At 48.8% G+C, this 18,745-nt stretch overlaps 2 protein-coding genes across 12 annotated transcripts in view; one reads left to right on the plus strand and one right to left on the minus strand.

The window, feature by feature from the left end:
- The window catches only part of PFKM (phosphofructokinase, muscle), a 43,475-nt gene extending 34,284 nt beyond the window's left edge, over window positions 1–9,191 (plus strand). For all 9 annotated transcript variants that reach the window (XM_043447516.1, XM_043447517.1, XM_043447524.1 and 6 more), the window contains 13 exons: window positions 246–371; window positions 1,482–1,546; window positions 2,109–2,172; window positions 2,909–3,058; window positions 4,119–4,189; window positions 4,518–4,605; window positions 4,695–4,847; window positions 5,325–5,489; window positions 6,426–6,487; window positions 6,718–6,829; window positions 8,125–8,224; window positions 8,304–8,409; window positions 8,651–9,191. In XM_043447516.1, the coding sequence (XP_043303451.1) occupies window positions 246–371; window positions 1,482–1,546; window positions 2,109–2,172; window positions 2,909–3,058; window positions 4,119–4,189; window positions 4,518–4,605; window positions 4,695–4,847; window positions 5,325–5,489; window positions 6,426–6,487; window positions 6,718–6,829; window positions 8,125–8,224; window positions 8,304–8,409; window positions 8,651–8,795 (1,407 nt within the window). In that variant the 3' untranslated portion in view covers window positions 8,796–9,191. The remainder of the gene's footprint in view (window positions 1–245; window positions 372–1,481; window positions 1,547–2,108; window positions 2,173–2,908; window positions 3,059–4,118; window positions 4,190–4,517; window positions 4,606–4,694; window positions 4,848–5,324; window positions 5,490–6,425; window positions 6,488–6,717; window positions 6,830–8,124; window positions 8,225–8,303; window positions 8,410–8,650) is intronic.
- A 1,044-nt stretch (window positions 9,192–10,235) lies between these two features.
- On the minus strand, window positions 10,236–18,510 carry ASB8 (ankyrin repeat and SOCS box containing 8). 3 transcript variants are annotated; one of them, XM_043447530.1, is made up of 4 exons: window positions 18,371–18,510; window positions 15,484–15,647; window positions 13,918–14,022; window positions 10,236–12,109 (listed from the first exon to the last, which is right to left on the minus strand). In XM_043447530.1, the coding sequence occupies exons 2-4, from the start codon at window positions 15,610–15,612 to the stop codon at window positions 11,477–11,479; spliced, it is 867 nt and encodes a 288-aa protein (XP_043303465.1). In that variant the 5' UTR covers window positions 15,613–15,647; window positions 18,371–18,510; the 3' UTR covers window positions 10,236–11,476. The 3 variants fall into 3 exon arrangements, with proteins under 3 accessions (XP_043303465.1, XP_043303464.1, XP_043303466.1); XM_043447529.1 differs by having other exon boundaries at window positions 15,484–15,643; window positions 18,371–18,505; XM_043447531.1 differs by lacking the exon at window positions 15,484–15,647 and having other exon boundaries at window positions 18,371–18,477.
- Between the last annotated feature and the right edge of the window lie 235 nt (window positions 18,511–18,745).

Raw genomic sequence — 18,745 nt, forward strand, 5'->3', positions numbered from 1 at the left:
GATAACTGTAGTGGATATGGTTCCCTGGAGCCAGGAAGAATCCTTGGGGGCTCTTCTGGCAAAAGGAGGAAGCATCATCAGGCTTTAGATGAAATGTGGGTCAGAAGGTAAAGCCCAGTGAGTTCTTGGCTGTAGTCCTTAAATGTGGAACTCAGCTCATGATTTGGAAAGGGCCTTGAATGCCCAGGTCCTCCAGGCTGAGACTAGATGGAAGGCTTGGACCAGAGTGGCTTTGCTTCCTGCAGGGCAGCAGGATGGGTGTGGAAGCAGTCATGGCGCTTTTGGAGGGGACCCCGGATACCCCAGCCTGTGTGGTGAGCCTCTCTGGTAACCAGGCCGTGCGCCTGCCCCTCATGGAGTGTGTCCAGGTGGTGAGTACTGACCCCGATGCACCTTCCTACTAGCCCCCAGCCCCTGTCCGTGTGAGATCTGATTGGGAGAGAGAGCAGCTTCCGGGGCTGCCAAGGTGGGTGCAGGTGGGGGGGCTGTGTGCCACAGGAAGGAACACGAGGGGAAGGCACTCGGGGTGCTCTGTGCAGGAGCTGTCCCCTCTCCAAGCCTCAGTTTCCCCATCTTGACAGATGTTTCTAAAGAAGATGCAGACCACTACATCCTACCTAATGAGACCCAATATCTCCTAATATCCAACCTCAGGAGACATGCAATCTCTCTCCAAACCTTATTAAAAGCAGTGGAATATTATCAAGGTCTGGCTGGATAGCTCATCTCTCACTCTGATTTCTCCCTTGAACCATCACGAGGTTACTGATAAGTATTCACCTTGAGCGTGAGTGTAAGGATTGGAGAGAAGATGTGTGAGTGGTCTGGAAGATGCTGAGCGCTCAGGAAATATGGCTCTAATTATAGAGGAATCGCTCCTTTGATACCACAGAGCAGATGCAGTGGCTGGGAGCTGAGGTGTCAGGTTGCCTCTCAGGCCTGGCTCCCCAGCTCCTGGATGCTTCTCTCTGAGACTCAGGAGTCCTAATGACCTACAGGCCAGACAAGCTCCAGCCTTGCCTGGAACCGTATCTCTGAAAGCCCCCCAGCTAAAGCACTGGTTCACAGAGGAGAAAGCGGTGGTTGGGAAGCATGGGGCAGGATCAGACTTTCTTGCTACATGGTCACCTGCAGATGACCAGTCTTAATTTTCTTATTAGCTCAGAGGCCACCGTGAGGCTGGAGCCCTGGGTGTAGAATGGAGAGAGATGCTGTGTTATTTGTGTGTGCTCTGCCATCCTGCACATCTTCTAGTAAATAGAGCATAGCTTTAGCCCTTTTCTTCTGCTGCTCGTTACTCAGAAAATTAAGGAAAAACACAGACAATTCTCCTTCTGTAAAAGTCTGTCCGGGGGGTGGGTACTGGATGGGCAGGGTCCAGTCACAAGCCCAGAGCCGGGCAGAGTCTCAGTGTGGGATGGGAACCCAGCTGTGTGCGGAACCCTGCCCCGATTCTGACTGTTGCCCTTCTCCTCCCTCAGACCAAGGACGTGACCAGGGCCATGCATGAGAGGAAATTTGATGAAGCAATGAAGCTGAGGGGCCGGTGAGGAAATGACCAGGAGTTCGCTAGCCACAAAAATCAGATGTCAGAATGAAGCCAAAAATCGATGTAGCACAGACCCAAAAAGGGAGCTTCTGTTTTCTTCTCTTACTGCTGTGCAATCGTTTCTTCCCTAGAGAACTAATTGTGAGATGGCCGGGAGGCTTGGTTCACCCCCGGATTCTTTCCCTGGCCTTAGCTTTTCACAGCTTGTTACTGCTGTATGTGGGCCCAGCTAGATCATGAGGGTCTCTAGGCAAGGTGGGGGGGTGCGTGGTGCTCAGGGGTATTTGGTGAGTTTATGGCCTCTTTATACCCACCTGCTTCCCACCCCACCAATCCCTGCTCAGGCTCCACTCATGTCCTTGGAGGCTTGCCCCGTGGAACTTCAAGCGGGTTTATACCCACCCACACCCGGCCCCCAATCCCTGCTCAGGCTCCACGTCTGTCCTTGGAGGCTTGCCCTGTGGACCTTCACCCTGGGAACAGAACTTTAGACCAGATCCCCTTGGCTGCTGGCCTTGGGGAATGGCCTGAAAACACCGCGCTCTCTCTCCTTTTTTAGGAGCTTCATGAACAACTGGGAGGTATACAAGCTTCTGGCTCACGTCAGACCCCCAGTGTCTAAGGTACTGGCATGCTGCTGTCTCCCCTTGGCCGTCTCTCTCCCTCATCCTTCCATTGGGAAGCGCTCCCCTCAGTCCACGCAGCCTTCAGCCTTGCTGACTTCTTTGCCCGCCTTTGTCTTCAGTGGGGAGACCTGGACACCAAGAAGTTAATTTCTCTCACCCCAGATACAAGCCTATGTTCTTAGTGTGCCCTGGATGTCTTGAACTCAAGACTCACATCCACTTCAGGGCTGACAAGATAGCATGCAAGGAAGGGGAAAGAAGCTCATGTGTTATTTCTCTGGGCAAATCTGTAATAATCACATCTAAGTATATTTGAGCCATCTCTTCCATTGGTGTAGTGGTTCTTAATATTTTATCTACACTAGCGTGATCTGGGTTGCTTATTAAACATGCATATTCCCTCCCTCCGAGGGAGATCAGGTCAGGGGTGGGGCCAGGAATATGCAGGTTGAATAAGCTTCCTGGGTGAATCTGATAGAGCAGGTGGTCCAAGGATCCTACTTGGAGCAACACTACTCTGGAGGGTCTCATGTTCATTGTGCAGTGATGTCTGGGGTCAGGGACTGCAGCTTTAGTGATCTGTGGTGAAGACTTCTGCTTCCCTGCAGTGGGGGTGAGGGCAGACTGTGCTGGCATTCCCTGGGCAAGGGATGTGCCATCAGAACCGTGACGGACTCAGAGGCCAGCTCCCCTCACTGACCTGCCCTCTGTCCCTCTCCACTTCCTTCCGTAGAGTGGCTTCTACACGGTGGCTGTGATGAACGTGGGAGCGCCGGCCGCAGGCATGAATGCCGCCGTCCGCTCCACTGTGAGGATCGGCCTCATCCAGGGCAACCGGGTGCTGGTGGTGCACGACGGCTTCGAGGGCCTGGCCAAGGGGCAGGTAGGAGGGCACTGCCGCCGGACAAGGAGCGCTTGTGCAGAGGAGGCGTGCAGTCGCCGACCTGGCTGTTCTCTCATGTTCCCCTGTCCCTCACAACCTTCTTCTTGGGGTTCAAGCAGAAGCAGATACAGCAGTCCCCCCTTTTCTGCAGGGGACACATCCCCAGTGGATACCGAAACTGCGATAGCGCCAAACCCAATGTGTAGTTGATCCTTGAACAACTTGGATTTCAACTGTGTGGGCCCACGTATATGCAGAATTTTTTTAAATTTGGCTGTGATCTTCCTTGATCTTCCTTGATCTTAGTTCCCCATCCAGGGATTGAATCTGGGCCCATGACAGTGAAGGCGCTAAGTCCTAACTGGACCTCTAGGCAACTCCTCAGAACTTTTCAATAGCAAGCCCTGTGGTACTTTATGATCTGGGATTGGTTGAACCCATGGATTCAGAGCGGTGGACATGAGAGCCGGCTGTAAATTTACATGTGCGTTTTTGACTCTGCAGAGGGTGGGCACCCCTAGCCACATGTGTTCAGGGGTCAGCTGTGTACTACGTGTTTCTCCTATACTGACAGGCAGGTAGTGTATACAGCGTGGGCGCACTGGACAAAGGGATGAGTCACGTCTCGGGTGGGATGAAGCAAAATGGTGCAAAATTTCATCACGCTACTCAGAACACACAATTTAAAATTTAGGAACTGTTTATTTCCAGAATTTTCCACTCAGTATTTTTGGGCCAAGGTTGACGATGGGTAACTGAGAGCTTGGAAAGTGGGATCGCAGATAAAAGGGGGAACTGCTGTATTTAATTTTAGGGCAGTGGGAAGAGGCAGGAGGCACTGAAATGAGCCCTTTGCAAACAACGTGTCTGATATAATTCTCTATCCCAGAGTTCAGCACGGGGCCCGGTGTAAGATTTGTGAGTGAGCCATAAGGGTGGAGGATGTTCAGTGAAGGGGGAGAAGCCGGTGGTGCCTGGCACAGCTCTGCCAAGGGGTTGGGCCCAGGGCTGAGTAGTGGTGTCAGACCATGATGCAGACCTGTGTGATCTCTCCCCGCAGATCGAGGAAGCTGGATGGAGCTACGTTGGGGGCTGGACTGGCCAAGGTGGTTCTAAACTTGGGACTAAAAGGTGAGCGGCATTCCAGGATTACCTCCACCTAGTCACCCTAAAGGCAGCCCTTGCACGTGGGTGTCAGTTCATTTGGTTTAGGTTCGCTGAGACCAGTGCTGTTGTCTGGGTCCTCAGAGGGCAGACGTGTCCATCTAGACATCCGTTAGCAGCTCTGGCATCTCAGAGCCCCAGCATGTGCCCTTGGACCAGGCAAGAAGTGGGGTAGGAAGGGGGCACAAGTTAAGAAATTATAAACACAGTGCCTTCTAACTCTCGCTTTTCTCTCCCTTGATTTTGCTGTCTCTTCCCCCAATTCTATTCCCCTCCCCTCACCCCAATCAACTAGGACTCTACCCAAGAAGAGCTTCGAGCAGATCTGTGCCAACATCACTAAGTTTAATATTCAGGGCCTTGTCATTATCGGGGGCTTTGAGGTGAGTGTTCCTGCCATTTCTTCCTCTCCTCCTGCCCCCTCCCCCGCCTTCTCCCCCTCATTCCTGCCCCTGCGGCTTTGTCTTCTCAGGCTTACACGGGGGGCCTGGAGCTGATGGAGGGCAGGAAGCAGTATGATGAGCTCTGCATCCCCTTCGTGGTCATCCCTGCCACGGTCTCCAACAACGTGCCCGGCTCGGACTTCAGCGTGGGGGCTGACACCGCCCTCAACACCATCTGCATGGTGAGGGTCCCTCCGGCTTCCCAGCCCCTGGCTGGGGCCCCAATCCCTGGACCGAGTCTGGGCTAGGAAGTGAGCCACTTGATTTGTACCAGCCAAGTGGCAGTGTGAGGAGAACACTTCTCAAGCTCTGCATTTGCCCACACTGAGCTTAGCATGTTGTGTCCATCCTCCTCGCTGTGAGTCCTCTAGCCTAGAGATGCATCTGTACTATGCACACCAAGTGGTTTCTCCTTTCTGAGGCCCTACGTCCTAGCTCCCCTAGCCCAAGCACAGAAGGGTAGGAACGCCTCTGGGGGAGGCGGTCCGCACTGCACTTGCCAGACATGCCCACCATCCTTGTTGGCGAGAACTGGAGGGGGCGCTGGGGCCCTGCTGGCCTGGGGGGACATCGCTCCAGAGTTGGGTGATGGTGGGGCCAGAGAAGTGACAAGTGTCACATCCCTGACCCTGTCTTTCTTTGACGTGTTGTCTTTGCAGACGTGTGACCGCATCAAGCAGTCAGCGGCAGGCACCAAGCGCCGTGTGTTTATCATTGAAACGATGGGCGGCTACTGTGGCTACCTGGCCACCATGGCAGGCCTGGCAGCCGGGGCTGATGCTGCGTATATTTTTGAGGAGCCCTTCACCATTCGAGACCTGCAGGTAGACGGCTACCCAGAGCTTGTTAGGAGGCTCTCCCCTGCCCCATTGGTTCCCCCGTCCCCATGGCGACCTAAGCTGTGAGAGCTCAAGGCAAGGACAGAGCTGATGGTCTGTGGAGTCCTAGGAAGAGCACCGGGCACGTGCTGTGGCGTGACATTCTGTATGTGGTGCCGCTCCTCTTGGAGCATTCGTTTGAAGGGTGGCTGCAGCTAAGCCCTTTATGTGCCTTTTTGCATTTTATTTTCACAACCGCCATGCATGGGAGGGATTATCTCCATATTACAGATGAGCAAGGTTCAGTGAGGTTATAAAACTTCTAAACTTTGAGCAGGTGGTTTAACTGATTGAAAAAGTCATGTCCCCCCTACTTCAGATTTTCCTTGCTACCAAACGGACCCCTGACTCCATTTTTGAGGGGATTCCCTTATGATCCTCATTTCTAAGGTCTTCGTTCACTGGAGCCACAGAGAGGAGGGTGGCAGGCTGCGGGAACTCACTACTCCAAGGGCCCAGCCGTCAGTGGAGGGTGACCCTCTCCCTCCTTCACACCTGGCTCAAAGCCTAGATGGGGTGTTTTCTCCGCAGCGAGGCACTGCTGTACACGAACGCCACCCGTTTAGAGACCAACAGCACGAGCAGGGGTGGCTCTCTGAGGGCCGAAGAGCCGAAACCCCTAGAAAGGGAGATCGGGAGCGGGTGGGAAGGGGCTTCAGACTGACAGTTCCCACACTCTCTCCAGCGTTCCCTCTGCCTGCTCTGCCCATCTCAGCCGGGTCTTCACTTATCTGTCTGCACTGACCTTCTTAAAGGGATTAGGTACCGGTCAGCCCTGAGCTGTCAGCAGCCCGCCCTCCTCATGTCCCTCTCCCTCCGCTAGAGGCCTGCTCAGCCGTGTCCATGCTCAGCTGGGTTTAGGATTTTCCGTTTCATTTTCAGGTGAACGTGGAACATCTGGTACAAAAGATGAAAACAACTGTGAAGAGGGGCCTGGTGTTAAGGTACCTCATCCCCGGTTTGCTCCTGAGTGAAGAGGAGCAGTAGTCAGGCTTCAGTCCTGGTCAGGCTGCACCCCTGGCTGGCACACCCTGCGGAGTCTGTGGATACGGAGCAGCAGAGCCCGAGCCACGGGAGGAGATGGAACTGGGAGGGGCAGAGCCCACAGAGCTTGGAGAAGGCCGGGGGGAGGGAGGGGGCCAGCGCCCGGCTCAGGCTTCCATCTCTCCTGCAGGAACGAGAAGTGCAATGAGAACTACACCACTGACTTCATCTTCAACCTGTACTCCGAGGAGGGGAAGGGCATCTTCGACAGCAGGAAGAACGTGCTGGGCCACATGCAGCAGGTGGGCCAAACACACCGTGCGGCCATAGAAAACCCCCACCCAGCAGCCAGTCTCCCTCTGGCCTCCCACCTGCTGGAGGCTGTCGGGGCCGCCCCAGCACGGGCCTGCAGGCTCTGCAGTCACAGAATCACAAGTCTACCTTGGAATGGCCTGAGAGATTCTGTGGTTCATCCTCTTTATTTAGGGCAGAGTTTCTCCACCTTGGCACTCTTGCCATTTTGAAATGGAAAATTTTTTGTGGTTGTTTTGCGTGTTGTAGGATGGCTTAGCAACACCCCCGGACTCTACTCACTAGATGCCCTCACTAGTAGTGTGCCCTCCCTGCTTGTGTGATTGAAAAAAAGTCTCTAGACATTACCAAATGTCCCCTGGGGGGCCAGGTCATCTCCAGTTGAGAACCACTGCTTCAGATGAAGAAAATGAGGCTCAGAGAGGAGAAGTAATTTTCCCAGGGCCACTAATCAGACTTGAGTGAGGCCAAAATGAGCTGGCCCGGTCTTTCCCCACACACCACGCTGCCTTCGTGGGCACCCTGTGAGATGAGTGTGGGCGCCTCGCCAGGGTTGGGCTCTGTCTCCACTCACTAGGGTTTCCGGGGGAAAGGAATCTGCGTCCAAGGCAGGCCTGCCTCACAGATGCTGCTAGTGGTCTGAGACCTGCCCCATCCCAAACCTTCCCCACTGATGCCGCTTAAGTGTTGACCTTTGACCTTTCTGTACCCACAGCTGAATTCACATTATCTCAGTTTGAATGGGCTTATCAGCTCCTGAAGGAATGGGGTACTATTGGATAAAGTATGAAGACCTCTTTTCTGTTTTTCATTCCTTCCCATTTTCCCACTTACTTTTGCTTTGTTCAGAGAAACTGCATCATGTTTTACATTATTCTGAGGTGCTACCAGGGCACCCAAATTAGGTAACAAGGAATACTTGTTCATCGATAGTGACTGACAAAAGCTGCTAGGCTAGTGAAGGGCAGGGAGCTGACCGAGAGGCCAGTAAGATTAGGAGTAAATGAACAGGGTCATGCAGCCACGGAGCTAGAAGAGGCAACTGGGAGACCAGGCATTCCCTCGTACTAATTACTCCTAGAGCTGATAAACTGCCAGACGTGCCAGCCCAGCACACCCTGGTTCCCTGCCCGGTTTCAGGATTTCCTTTCATAGTTAGATTTCTGGATTCCTGTTTCTGGTTATAAACCTGAGACCCATCCTTTCCTTTTTCTCTGTGTATTAGCGTGTCTTTGCCACTTCATTAAGAGTCCTGCCCCTTGTAATTTTATCACTCTTTTCCCAGGGTGGGAGCCCAACTCCATTCGACAGAAATTTTGCCACTAAGATGGGTGCAAAGGCTATGAACTGGATGTCAGGGAAAATCAAAGAGAGTTACCGTAACGGTAGGTGGGGTAAGAGGGTGAGCCGCTTTCCTAGAGGCCGGTTCCCAGCATAGAAGCTGACTGACTATCCCTGTTGCAGGGAGGATCTTTGCCAATACCCCAGACTCGGGCTGTGTTCTGGGGATGCGTAAGAGGGCCCTGGTCTTCCAACCAGTGACTGAGTTGAAGGAACAGACGGATTTTGAGTGAGTACATCTGCTTCCTGAGGTGGGTCCCTCCCCAGTAGTTGCTGAGATCTACTCTTCCCAGGCTGTTCACGTCTTCAGTCCTTTTTTCTTAGGATTAACACCTGTAGTCATACCTACTTCAGATCTGATGCTCAGGTCCCAAATTCAGCCTCTGCTGCTCCCCTTTTTCCCATAGCCTCGGATAGAAGTTGATTGGGGTGCTGAAGATTAAACCATCTACCACCTCATTCCTCTGTAGGCACCGCATCCCCAAGGAACAGTGGTGGCTGAAGCTGAGGCCTATCCTTAAGATCCTCGCCAAGTACGAGATTGACTTGGATACCTCAGAGCATGCCCACCTGGAGCACATCACTCGGAAGCGGTCCGGAGAAGCTAACGTCTAAGCCTCTCTGCAGAGAGAGGAACGGATTGTCTGATCATGGTCAGCTCACCCCAGCAGATCCAAGTCCGTGTATTCTCACGTGTTTCAGCTCATTTTCCATTAGGTTTCCTTTTATTCTGTAACTGCAGCCATCGCAGCTCTAGCCAGGGAGCTGGGGCAGGGGCCATAAGTGGACGCTCCCTGTATGTAGAATTTCTCCTGACTTCGACCCCAGCTTCCCATGTCACACAAGGCTGGACTCCTCTAGTACTACTGCTCGATTTCAGTTACTCGGTTAGAATTTTCCTAAAAATAAGCTTTATTTATTTCTTTGTGATAACAAAGTCATGGTTCCTCTACGACTATTATGACAACGACACACCACAACTACACTAATAAATGCCAACTGGTCACTGTGCTTTGGATTCTCCTCTTATCATCTTCACAAGTGCATTCCTGTCAGCCCCAAGCAACGGACTCTGCCCAGATGGACACCCGGGAAAAGGCAGCCCATGTGCTAACCCCGTGTACTTCTATTCTTGGGCTCTCTTGACTCTGTACGCAGGGTCCCAGAACACAGGACACCATCCTCGCCCTCATCCCACAAGCGGTCCCTCCTGCATCCTCTGTAGCCAAGGGCACTCCCATCTTCCCTAAGCATAAAGTTATGTTTTACCTCTTCATCATACACCCATTACCCAACTTTGCTTTTTTTCCAGCCATTCCCTAATCTCTACTCTGACAATCCAGGGTTCTTCCTTCTCAACTTTCCCCTCTGTGCTCCTTCCTGGATGAAAGCCAGACTCCATCCCGGTGGGGTGACATGTACATTTTGAATGCCTGGAAAACAGAGACACTCAATTCTGGACCTAGTTTGGTGGGTTGGTTGAAATACTGCTTTGGAAAACCATGAGTTCTCGTTCAGCTCAGTTTGTTTTCTGTTCCACGCTTCCTCATTAGCAAGTGCCCATGTAATACAGTTGGTCCTCAGGACTGGGTCTACATACTGTGCCCTGAGCTGCTGCCCTGTCAATGAGAGGTTTGAGATTAGTCTCCAAGAATCAGATCCTGGCTCTTGGCACAAGCATACATATCTCTCCCACTAACACAGCTTCCTCACTTGCTTGTTGAAGCAGGAAGGAGGTTTGGGGTTTTTCGAGGAACAGAGGAAAGGACTATCTAGTACTTCACTTTTGCTGGCTGTCCAAAGTATAACTGCTACCCTCTAGAAACAGTTCTAAAAAATGACCGAGAAGTCTTGTCAGAGTCCAACATTAATTAAAGCAGCCAAATGTTCTCTGTACAGTTCTTTAAGGGGAACAGAAATTAATAAATATCAAGCACCGTTATCAGTGATTCTTCAAAACAGCTCATACAGGTGGTGTGACAGCCTCAGAGATGAGGACACTGGGGCTCAGGGCGATAATGTAGAGAAAAGTAGGAAGAGCAGAAATTTCCAAACTTGCTTTTACACCTTTTTATTTCCTTTTTTTTCCTTAGTGAGCAAAAAACACCAATAACAAAAGGACAAAAGCAGACATACTTTTTCAAATTAGCTGTGTCAGCAGATTCTGTTCATTTTTTATTTATAGTTCCCAATCAGTTAAAAAAAAAAAGTCTTTCACATTGCATAAGGTCATCTAGAATCAACAACTTGATCTAGCTTAGGAACATGAAGAGGAAGAGTACTTAGACTAAGTATTGTTCACTAAAACAGATCTCTTTTGGGTAGGTGGGTCATCTCAGAGAAAGCTCTTATAAGTGCTCTTCCCCCACTCCCCAACTCCACCCACACCACCAATGTCTTTTCGTGTAGATCAGTAAAAAGCAAAGTTTCCAAAACAACTGAAAACAAACTCCAAACTCTTAGCAGAGTGAATGAAAGACCCATGAGAAAAGGCAGCCCAGCTCATGTCCTCCCCTGCTACAGCAGACACCTCCCTCAATGGTGGGTGCAGGAAGAGCCTGCCAAGCCCACTAGCACAAACTGGCTGTTAGGAAGAGAAAACTGCATTCGAAGAAAAGTTCTTAGGACTGCTTAGAACCTCCTATCTCTTCTACTGCATGGAGAGCAGCAAGATAATCTTTCTAAAATAACATTGCTGAACTACTGTAAGCCTTGGGCACACTCATGGAAAAGCAGCAAAAACTCCCCTTCAGTGGTGAGAAAGAAGGGGCCAGTCCCTTTTGAATGCCCAGGGATGATTCTAGGGACTTCGGGCCCAGTTCTGAACCTGTGCACCATCTGAGGTGGTAGTATCTTCATCTTTGGGCTGCAGCTGTTAGCTGGAGTTTTCTTAAACTTCTTCGCAGATCAATTAAAATGTTTCTAGAGGGATTCTTCCAAAAGTTAATCATGTTCCCAAAGGCAAACTAAATGCACATACTATAAATACTCTTCATCTCCCCAGAGAAATACAGTCTCACTGTTGATTTCTTTCCCTAATGAGGGTTGGGGAGACCTCTTTCTTTGCAGGGTGCAATATAAAAGGCCCAGTAAGCAAGAAACAGAAACAAAAGTGAGGGACATTTTTTTGTTTGCTTGGTTTGGGGAGGGGAGGTGATGTGAAGGTTACTGTTGTGACATGTTGCCTTGAAATATAAACCACACAACAGGAACAACTGCTTTCCCTGTTTTCCAAGACAGACGGTGCTGCAGGGCAAAACCTTACGCAGAGTTGCTGGCCTGACGTCTCCTCCAGGCTATTCTACAAGCAACAGGTATTCCTTTAGAGAAGCTGGCAGAGGAAGGCCCTTGACGGCATCCGGCAGATACTGGAGTCCCAGGCTCCGGCGCACAGCATAGCGAGAGAGTGTTTTGAGGGTCCCGGGGGCTGAGCACAGAACAGTCAGCTTTTCACACAGCTGCTGGTCTTTGGCCACTTCTCGTGGCATGGTGCCATTTTTCCTCAATTCAAAGTGTCCAACAGCTCTGTGGAGGAGCTCAAAGCAAGAGTCCTCTTTCTCTGTCCCAAGTCCCCTGACCAGCAGAGCCACCAGGCGGGAGATGGGCGTCTGGCCTTTTAGGTTGATGACTCTGACCTCTGCACCATAATCAAGAAGGATGCTGACGCTCTCAAGATTTCCCTTCATGGCAGCCCAGCTGAGCGGGGTGTCATTGTTGTAATCCAGGGCGTTGACAGAGGCCCCGCTCTCTAGGAGGGCCCGCACACACTCAGCATTGTTCTTAAAGGCTGCCCAGTGAAGTGGGGTGTCTCGGTTACCGTCCAGTGCATTGGGGTTTGCACCATACTCCAACAGGACCTCCACACAAGCCTCATCTTTCTCGGCTGCATAGTGGAGGGCTGTTCGGTTGTAACCATCCAGGGCATTCACCTGTGAAGAGGGAGTGACTATATTACAGTGTATGGACGATGGGCGGGCAAAGAGGCTTGCATGTGCCTATCCACTGTCTTTGCTATGTAATTTTCTGAACATGCAGGTCAACAAGCAATTCCCAGGGAGCTGTGATCAGGATGGAGCTAAGAAGCAAGTAGGAAAACAATAGTCCCCAAACAACCAACACTCTATTATGTCCATTGGTTAGCTGGCCTGCATCATCTAGGGTTTTGCTGCCACATTCTTATTTAATGTTCCCTAGGACCTCTACCACACAGTAAGGGGGAAGAAACAGAAGTCTAAGTCCTTGTAACTACTCTGAAAGACATTTATTGGAAGGCAGCTTGAACATATTGGTCAGAGTAAAGGTTCTGGATTATTCTACTTATCCTGACTCACTCTGTATCCTGTGGCTAATGGCAACCAGACTGAAAAATAATGAAGTCAAGGTTCTGCCCATGTAGCTCTGCTGTTTTTTAACCACACAGAGCAGCTCAGAACTATTCACCCAAGTCAGCCCCCTGCAAACATATGTTGTGAGGTCATGAGAGAACCTGGAGGAAAACATGCCGAGGAAAGAGCACAAATCCTCCGATGCTGAAAAGCCGCTGGCTTGCTAAACTCAGCATCTCCTATAATATTTGGAGGCTACAAAGATTTAATTTACATCCTAGGTTTAAATAGCGAATTTTCTCCCCCATAAAATGCACTTAAAAAAAAACCACCCTTGAAATATTTAACTGAGTTCAATCTTCTATTAGCTAAAAACTGCCCCCTCACCCCGGGGATAGTCTCACTGCTATTAATCACTGGCTTTCACTTCAGGGTCACTCACAAAAGTTACAGGATAGTTCATGACAGGCAGAGAACAGCATGGATGTGTGGAGGTGGGGATGCTGGGGGCTAGAACAGGCTTACCCACCAGCATGTCTGGGGCCTGCATACCTGCTTCATGGCATCTTTGATTCAAATGACTGCCTCAACCTGTGCACCCTGAAGATGCCACGAAAAGTTGTCAAAACTGCTACTTTATTTATTTAACAGGCACTTACTTAGTATAATAATTACTACATGCCAGTGTTCTAAACAGTTTCACCCTTATGAAGAACACACCATTTACCATCCTCATTTTACAGATGGGGAAGCTGATGCAAAGAAAGGTTAAGTAACCTGTTGAAGATCACAAAGCTGGAAGTGACAGAGCTGGAATTCAAATCCATGAAGTCTGGGTCCAGACTCTCTATTCTTTTATTCATTATACTATGCTGCTTCTTGCTAATGCCAATAAAAGTTAATCTATTTTTTTTTATGTTAAGATACATTAGAAAGAAGATAACAAGATATGGTAAAACAGAAAAAAATGAATGGGCAGAAAGAGCATAAGTAACTCAATCCCGAGGAAGGGACTGACCCACTGACTTATTTTCCAGTGACAGACATGTGAGAAGTGCACACTGGTGGCAGGTCTCAAGTGGTTTAGATTGAATCAGGGTTGAGGGGACTGAACAGTCAAAAGAGGATTAAATAGAAATATAAACAACCCCAGAAGGAAGGCAGGGAGATTAAGGGGAGATAAAAATTCCCTCTTCCCGGAGCAATGGTCAGTGTATGAAAGAAAGGCAACGGAATGAAGTACTTTGGATGATTTACCATTACATTTTGTTTGAATATTGGCCACGCTAAAGTTACCTAGAAGGTGGGAGCAAGAAGGTGGGAAGAGAGAGGAGAAGAGACAAAACATTTTAAGGAAGTGTGAAGCCCAAGTTTTAGTGAATCACTGATGTGACAGCATTAAAAAACATTACCTCAGCTCCCTTTTCCAGCAGTAACTCCACACAGTCCGCATCGGACACCATGCAGGCACAGTGCAAGGGCTTCAGCGTGCCGTGGGTACAGTTCACATCTGCTCCCTATGGACAAAGGCAGCTTCAGTTGGTGTGCTCAGCTCCAGCTCACCATACAGGACAAGACTCATATCAATGTCGGGGGTGGGGGTGGCGGTGGGGACAGGGTCTAACTCTGACTGTATTGTAAATATACTACCAGCCCCAGTGCCTATTCCTATTAATTAAATGAAATTACAATGCCAATATCCAAACCAAGAGAATACACTGAAGATGAATAAAAGGAACTGTCGATGCCTTAGATCAAGTCATTAAGTTTCTCCACAAGCTAGCCTGAAAGATGGCCATGGGGATGGACATCACTAAGGACATAACCTTGTATGTAAAAGTAGTGGAACCTTATTACCAGGCAGGAAAGCTGGAAAAGTCAGGAATGTGTCTTTCTGACAGAAGCCAGAACTGGCATGCTCTTCTTGCCATCTGACAGATGACCGTCACTAACAGTAACGTCTTCTTAATGTTATGTCTTTGTTTATAAACATATATAGCATATACCTATAAACTAAGTGGCCCCTTGGTATCAGCATTCTCTGCCACCTAGCCCCCACTGGTACTTCTGTTTCACATCTGATGAAGGAGCTGGAGACACCATGGTCCGACCAAAGTCACAGAATGACTCAGCAGCAGAGCTGGAATTAGAATGTGACAAAGTTTCTACTGCTGAGTCTTCTGACACCACTTTTGCTGAGAACAAGCTAATGCTGTCTGACTTTTCTTCTCACAGCTGTGCCACACAACTCTGAAGCAGCTACAGAGCTCTAGGCTGTAAAGGGGATTCTAGAGTTGTTCAAAAGAATGTACAGCAGTAGCCATCTGGATGCATTCTCTAGAGATAAAAAAAAAAATTACCCTGTAACTTCTCTTCAACAGGAATAATATACAGAAAAGCATCAATGCCCTTCCAGGATACTAGCCATTTAACAGAAGTACAGAATGGTACTGGTTAGACAGCAGACAGTTAAAGTGTTTCCGTAAGTCAAAAATTACCATGCATTTTAGGGACTGATAATCTCTATAAAACTGTAAGTGGTAGCTGTAGTTAGGATAGAAGGCCAGTGATATCTCTCCATGTAATTATTATTATAAACTACAAGGGTTTGAAAACCACTAATGCTTTTGCTTGCCACCTTCCTCCCTTAGTACAACATGTGTAGAAGAGTTTGAGCTTGCTGGATCCCACATGCACCATACCCAGACAGAGATTTTACACACAGCACAAAACTAGGGTTATCTAGAACATAATTCCCAAAGAAAAATATCATTTGCACAAAGTGAAAGGCAGAAGGGAAGAGAAGCAAAACATACGTTAATGGTCAAGTGAATACATTTTAGAATATTGTAAAAACTGTAAAAACTCCCTGTCATCTTGTGGTGAGTCAGAGGTGAAAACCTGTAATTCATCAGGATTCCCCAGGAACCTTCCCACCTCACCTCCCAAGGACTCCTGCGTCAGCCCAGCACACTCACCCCTCTGATGAGGTCCTCTACATTGTCGTGTGGGAAGGAGCGAATGGCAGCGATTGTTCGGATTAAGCGCTCTGAGAGAGAGTATTTGCTCTGAATGCTCTGCATAATATACCACATACTGGAACTCATCAAGGCTCCGAGTACGTTCACATGCTCCAAACTGCCTGAAACAAAGATGTTTTAGGCATACACAATACCACTGAGCACACCTGTCCTTAGGGTTAGAGGTTCTCCAAGGCCTTCCCACTACTAAAACCAGATTTCAAAGAGTCAATGACTCATTAATACCATTTTTCCTAATCACAAGAAGGAGAATATGATAGTTGCTGAGGGAGCTGGGTAAACTGGACGGAAGGGTTCTGACCCTGGGAACCCTGGCTCTACTCTCTGACCTCGTCTAGCACAGGACTTCCCCAAAGGCTCCAAGCTGCCCATGGAGCTCTTTCTGGTTTAAAAAAGACCAAGCCAGAAAAGGGATCCCTGGAAAGGCGAAGGATTTCACAAAACGTCTGTTTTCCTGCTCTGAATTAGGTGCTCTTTATTATCAGCACCCCTTTAGGTTACTTGTTACATTTGACCTTGCAGTACAGTTATGGTCATACTGTTTGTCCATCTAAACTGTAATCAATTGGGAGGCAAGGTTCTTGTCTTCTACTTTTTTAGACCATCTCAGGCCAGCCACAGAGTCTCACAGAAAGTAGGTATTTAATAAATACTGGTTGATTGACTAAAGGGTATAGGAGTGATTATTACCTGTGAGAAGAAACAGAACAGATGCATTTATGTTAATGATGACAAGCCATCTGTGAAACAGTTTAAAATGTCTTCAGCAAAGAAAAAAAATGAGAAGTTTTTGAGGTGAAATTCTAAAATAAGAAAGGAACGCCAAAGTATAATTACTCTGGAGTCCTCTATATAAAAATTAGGAAAAAAGTTGAAAAGTTCTGACTAATGATATATGTTTGCAGTTTCAGGAAAACAAGCAGATTTAAGAGTGAAAAATTAATTTAAAAATTAATAGGCCATTTGTGACAACTGAGAAGTAGCCCTGAGTTCTGTGTTGGAAGAAGAAAATAATGCAATATTGGCTCAGACAATAAAGAATCTGTGGGTCTGGAAGATCCCCTGGAGAAGGGAGCGGCAACCCACTCCAGTATTCTTGCCTAGAGAATTCCATGGACCTGGTGGGCTACAGTCCATGGAGTCGTAAAGAGACACAATTGAGTGACTAACACAACACAATCAAAACAATACTTAAATTCAACTATGATAAAAAGTTTTGGCTATCTAAGAGCCATATACCAGTTGGGGAACATTTAAGATTACAGCAAAGAAGGCGGATCATTTCTATGAAAAAGCATATATCAAAAACTGTAAAGAAAACATGGTGTGCTCACTAGGTGTAACCATTTAGGAATCCATGATCCTGTCAAACCATAAGCTCCTTGCTAGTAAATACAGCATTATTTTTAATAGTGCCTGGCACACCACAGGTTCTCAATAAATATTTGTTGTGTCAATGTAAAGCTTATTACTTAGGACCCTAGAAAAATTTAAGACTTGCAGTAATTAGACATCTTATGCATATGATGATTACTAAGGGAAAAACACTAAAATTATTTTGGTCATTTCATACTATGTAACTTTTGTGACGGACTTCTCCCTTATACATTATGTAATAATACTATAAGCTCTTCCATCTTGCTACCGGGTAGCCATTTATCTGTCTAAAATATATATAGCATTAATTAATGGAAGTTAAAAATCAATTCATAGGTATCAGTGATTCAAATTAGGGTATTCTCCCTACTTTATTAAGAACAAAGCTTATTTATTCTTAATAAATAAGCTTACACACTTGTTTATATGCCTCTCTGAAATTTTCCAAATAGCTTAGACTTGGAATACGTTTTAATCTTTGCAACAGCCATGAAACTCCTCAGAGACAAGGGTCTGTATCTTACACTTCTCTGTTGCAAGGAAAAAGGGGAAAAGGTACAGATACATTTTAAGTCAGCAATTCCAAGAACAAACAGAGCATCCAAAGTGGAAGGCTTAGCCCGAAGTGGTTCTGTTAACCATTTCTGGGTCATGATAATCTGAAAAAAAAAGAAGAAAGAAAGAAAAAAAACTAGACCCTTGCAATCGTTTTCGGAGCTCTCTTCGACTCCAGGCTAAGAAATCCTAACTCAGAATAGGATCACTAGTCCTCTGCGGCTGCCTCAAAGCTCCTGCTGAAGAGTGAAACTTCGGGGCACATTGACAACATTCACTGTCCGGAAGAATCACGAAATCTAGACTCGACATATAGCCAGGCAGCAGCCTGTGCACGGTTTGACCCTATGTGCCCCCTTTCCTCTGCTGGAGCAGAAAGCTCCCTCTCTCCCATTTTCTTCCACTTCGGATCCGAAGAAAACACCAAAGGGTTTTTCTTAATGCGAAGCTAGCAGCAAAAGAGGGGAGAGGCGACATTTAGCAGCTCTGGTGCTAGGGCGGCCGGGCTTTCGCCCACGGGCTGGGAGGCCCGCGACCCGGCCAGGCGCGCCCCCGCCCCACCGCACCAGCAGAGAGGGCTCGCGGCAGCTAGGTCTAGCCGAGTCTAAGGGGCGGAGGGCGAAGACGTGTGGTGTCACTTTCTGCACGGGCTCCGCAAAGACCACAGCAATCCCAGCAGGTCTCGCGGGGCCGGTACTTAAATGGGGTCAAGAAATCTGCCGGGGAGCCCCAAAGGCGAACCAATCCCCGCCCCGATCTCCTTAAGGCCCGGGACGAAATCCCAGCCTCGAGGGCTGGCAGAGCGCGAGCGGGGAGTGGAAGTGTTACTGGGCGTGGTGCCCGAGGTTAGGAAACCTGACTGCAGACATTCCTGCAGCGGGGCGACACTCACCAAACCGTGGGGCTGACCTGGGTGGTGAAAGCGGCTGTCAAGGCGTGACCCGGAAGCAGAAGTTGTCTCCCGCGGGCTGCTGTTTACAGGTTGGGCGACTGGGGTGCGCGCCTGCGCACCGACCACCGTCCGAAGGCGGAACGCGCCTGCGCAGACTTGCGAAGCCGCTTCCGCCTAACCGTGGCTTAATCAGTTTACTTTCTAGCACCGGCAGAGGCTTTTGCGCAGGCGCAATGTGGAGCTTTGGGCTGCACCTGCTGGGCTCGGTCCGTGGCGATGGTGGGCAAAGAGCTCATCAGCTGCCGGCTGTTGGCCCGACTCTGGCGGGTGTTGTGCCTACGTGGACCAGGCTTGCAATGAATTTATCCGAATCCT

Source organism: Cervus canadensis, chromosome 25, assembly GCF_019320065.1.
Source record: "Cervus canadensis isolate Bull #8, Minnesota chromosome 25, ASM1932006v1, whole genome shotgun sequence".
Classification (NCBI taxonomy): domain Eukaryota; kingdom Metazoa; phylum Chordata; class Mammalia; order Artiodactyla; family Cervidae; genus Cervus; species Cervus canadensis.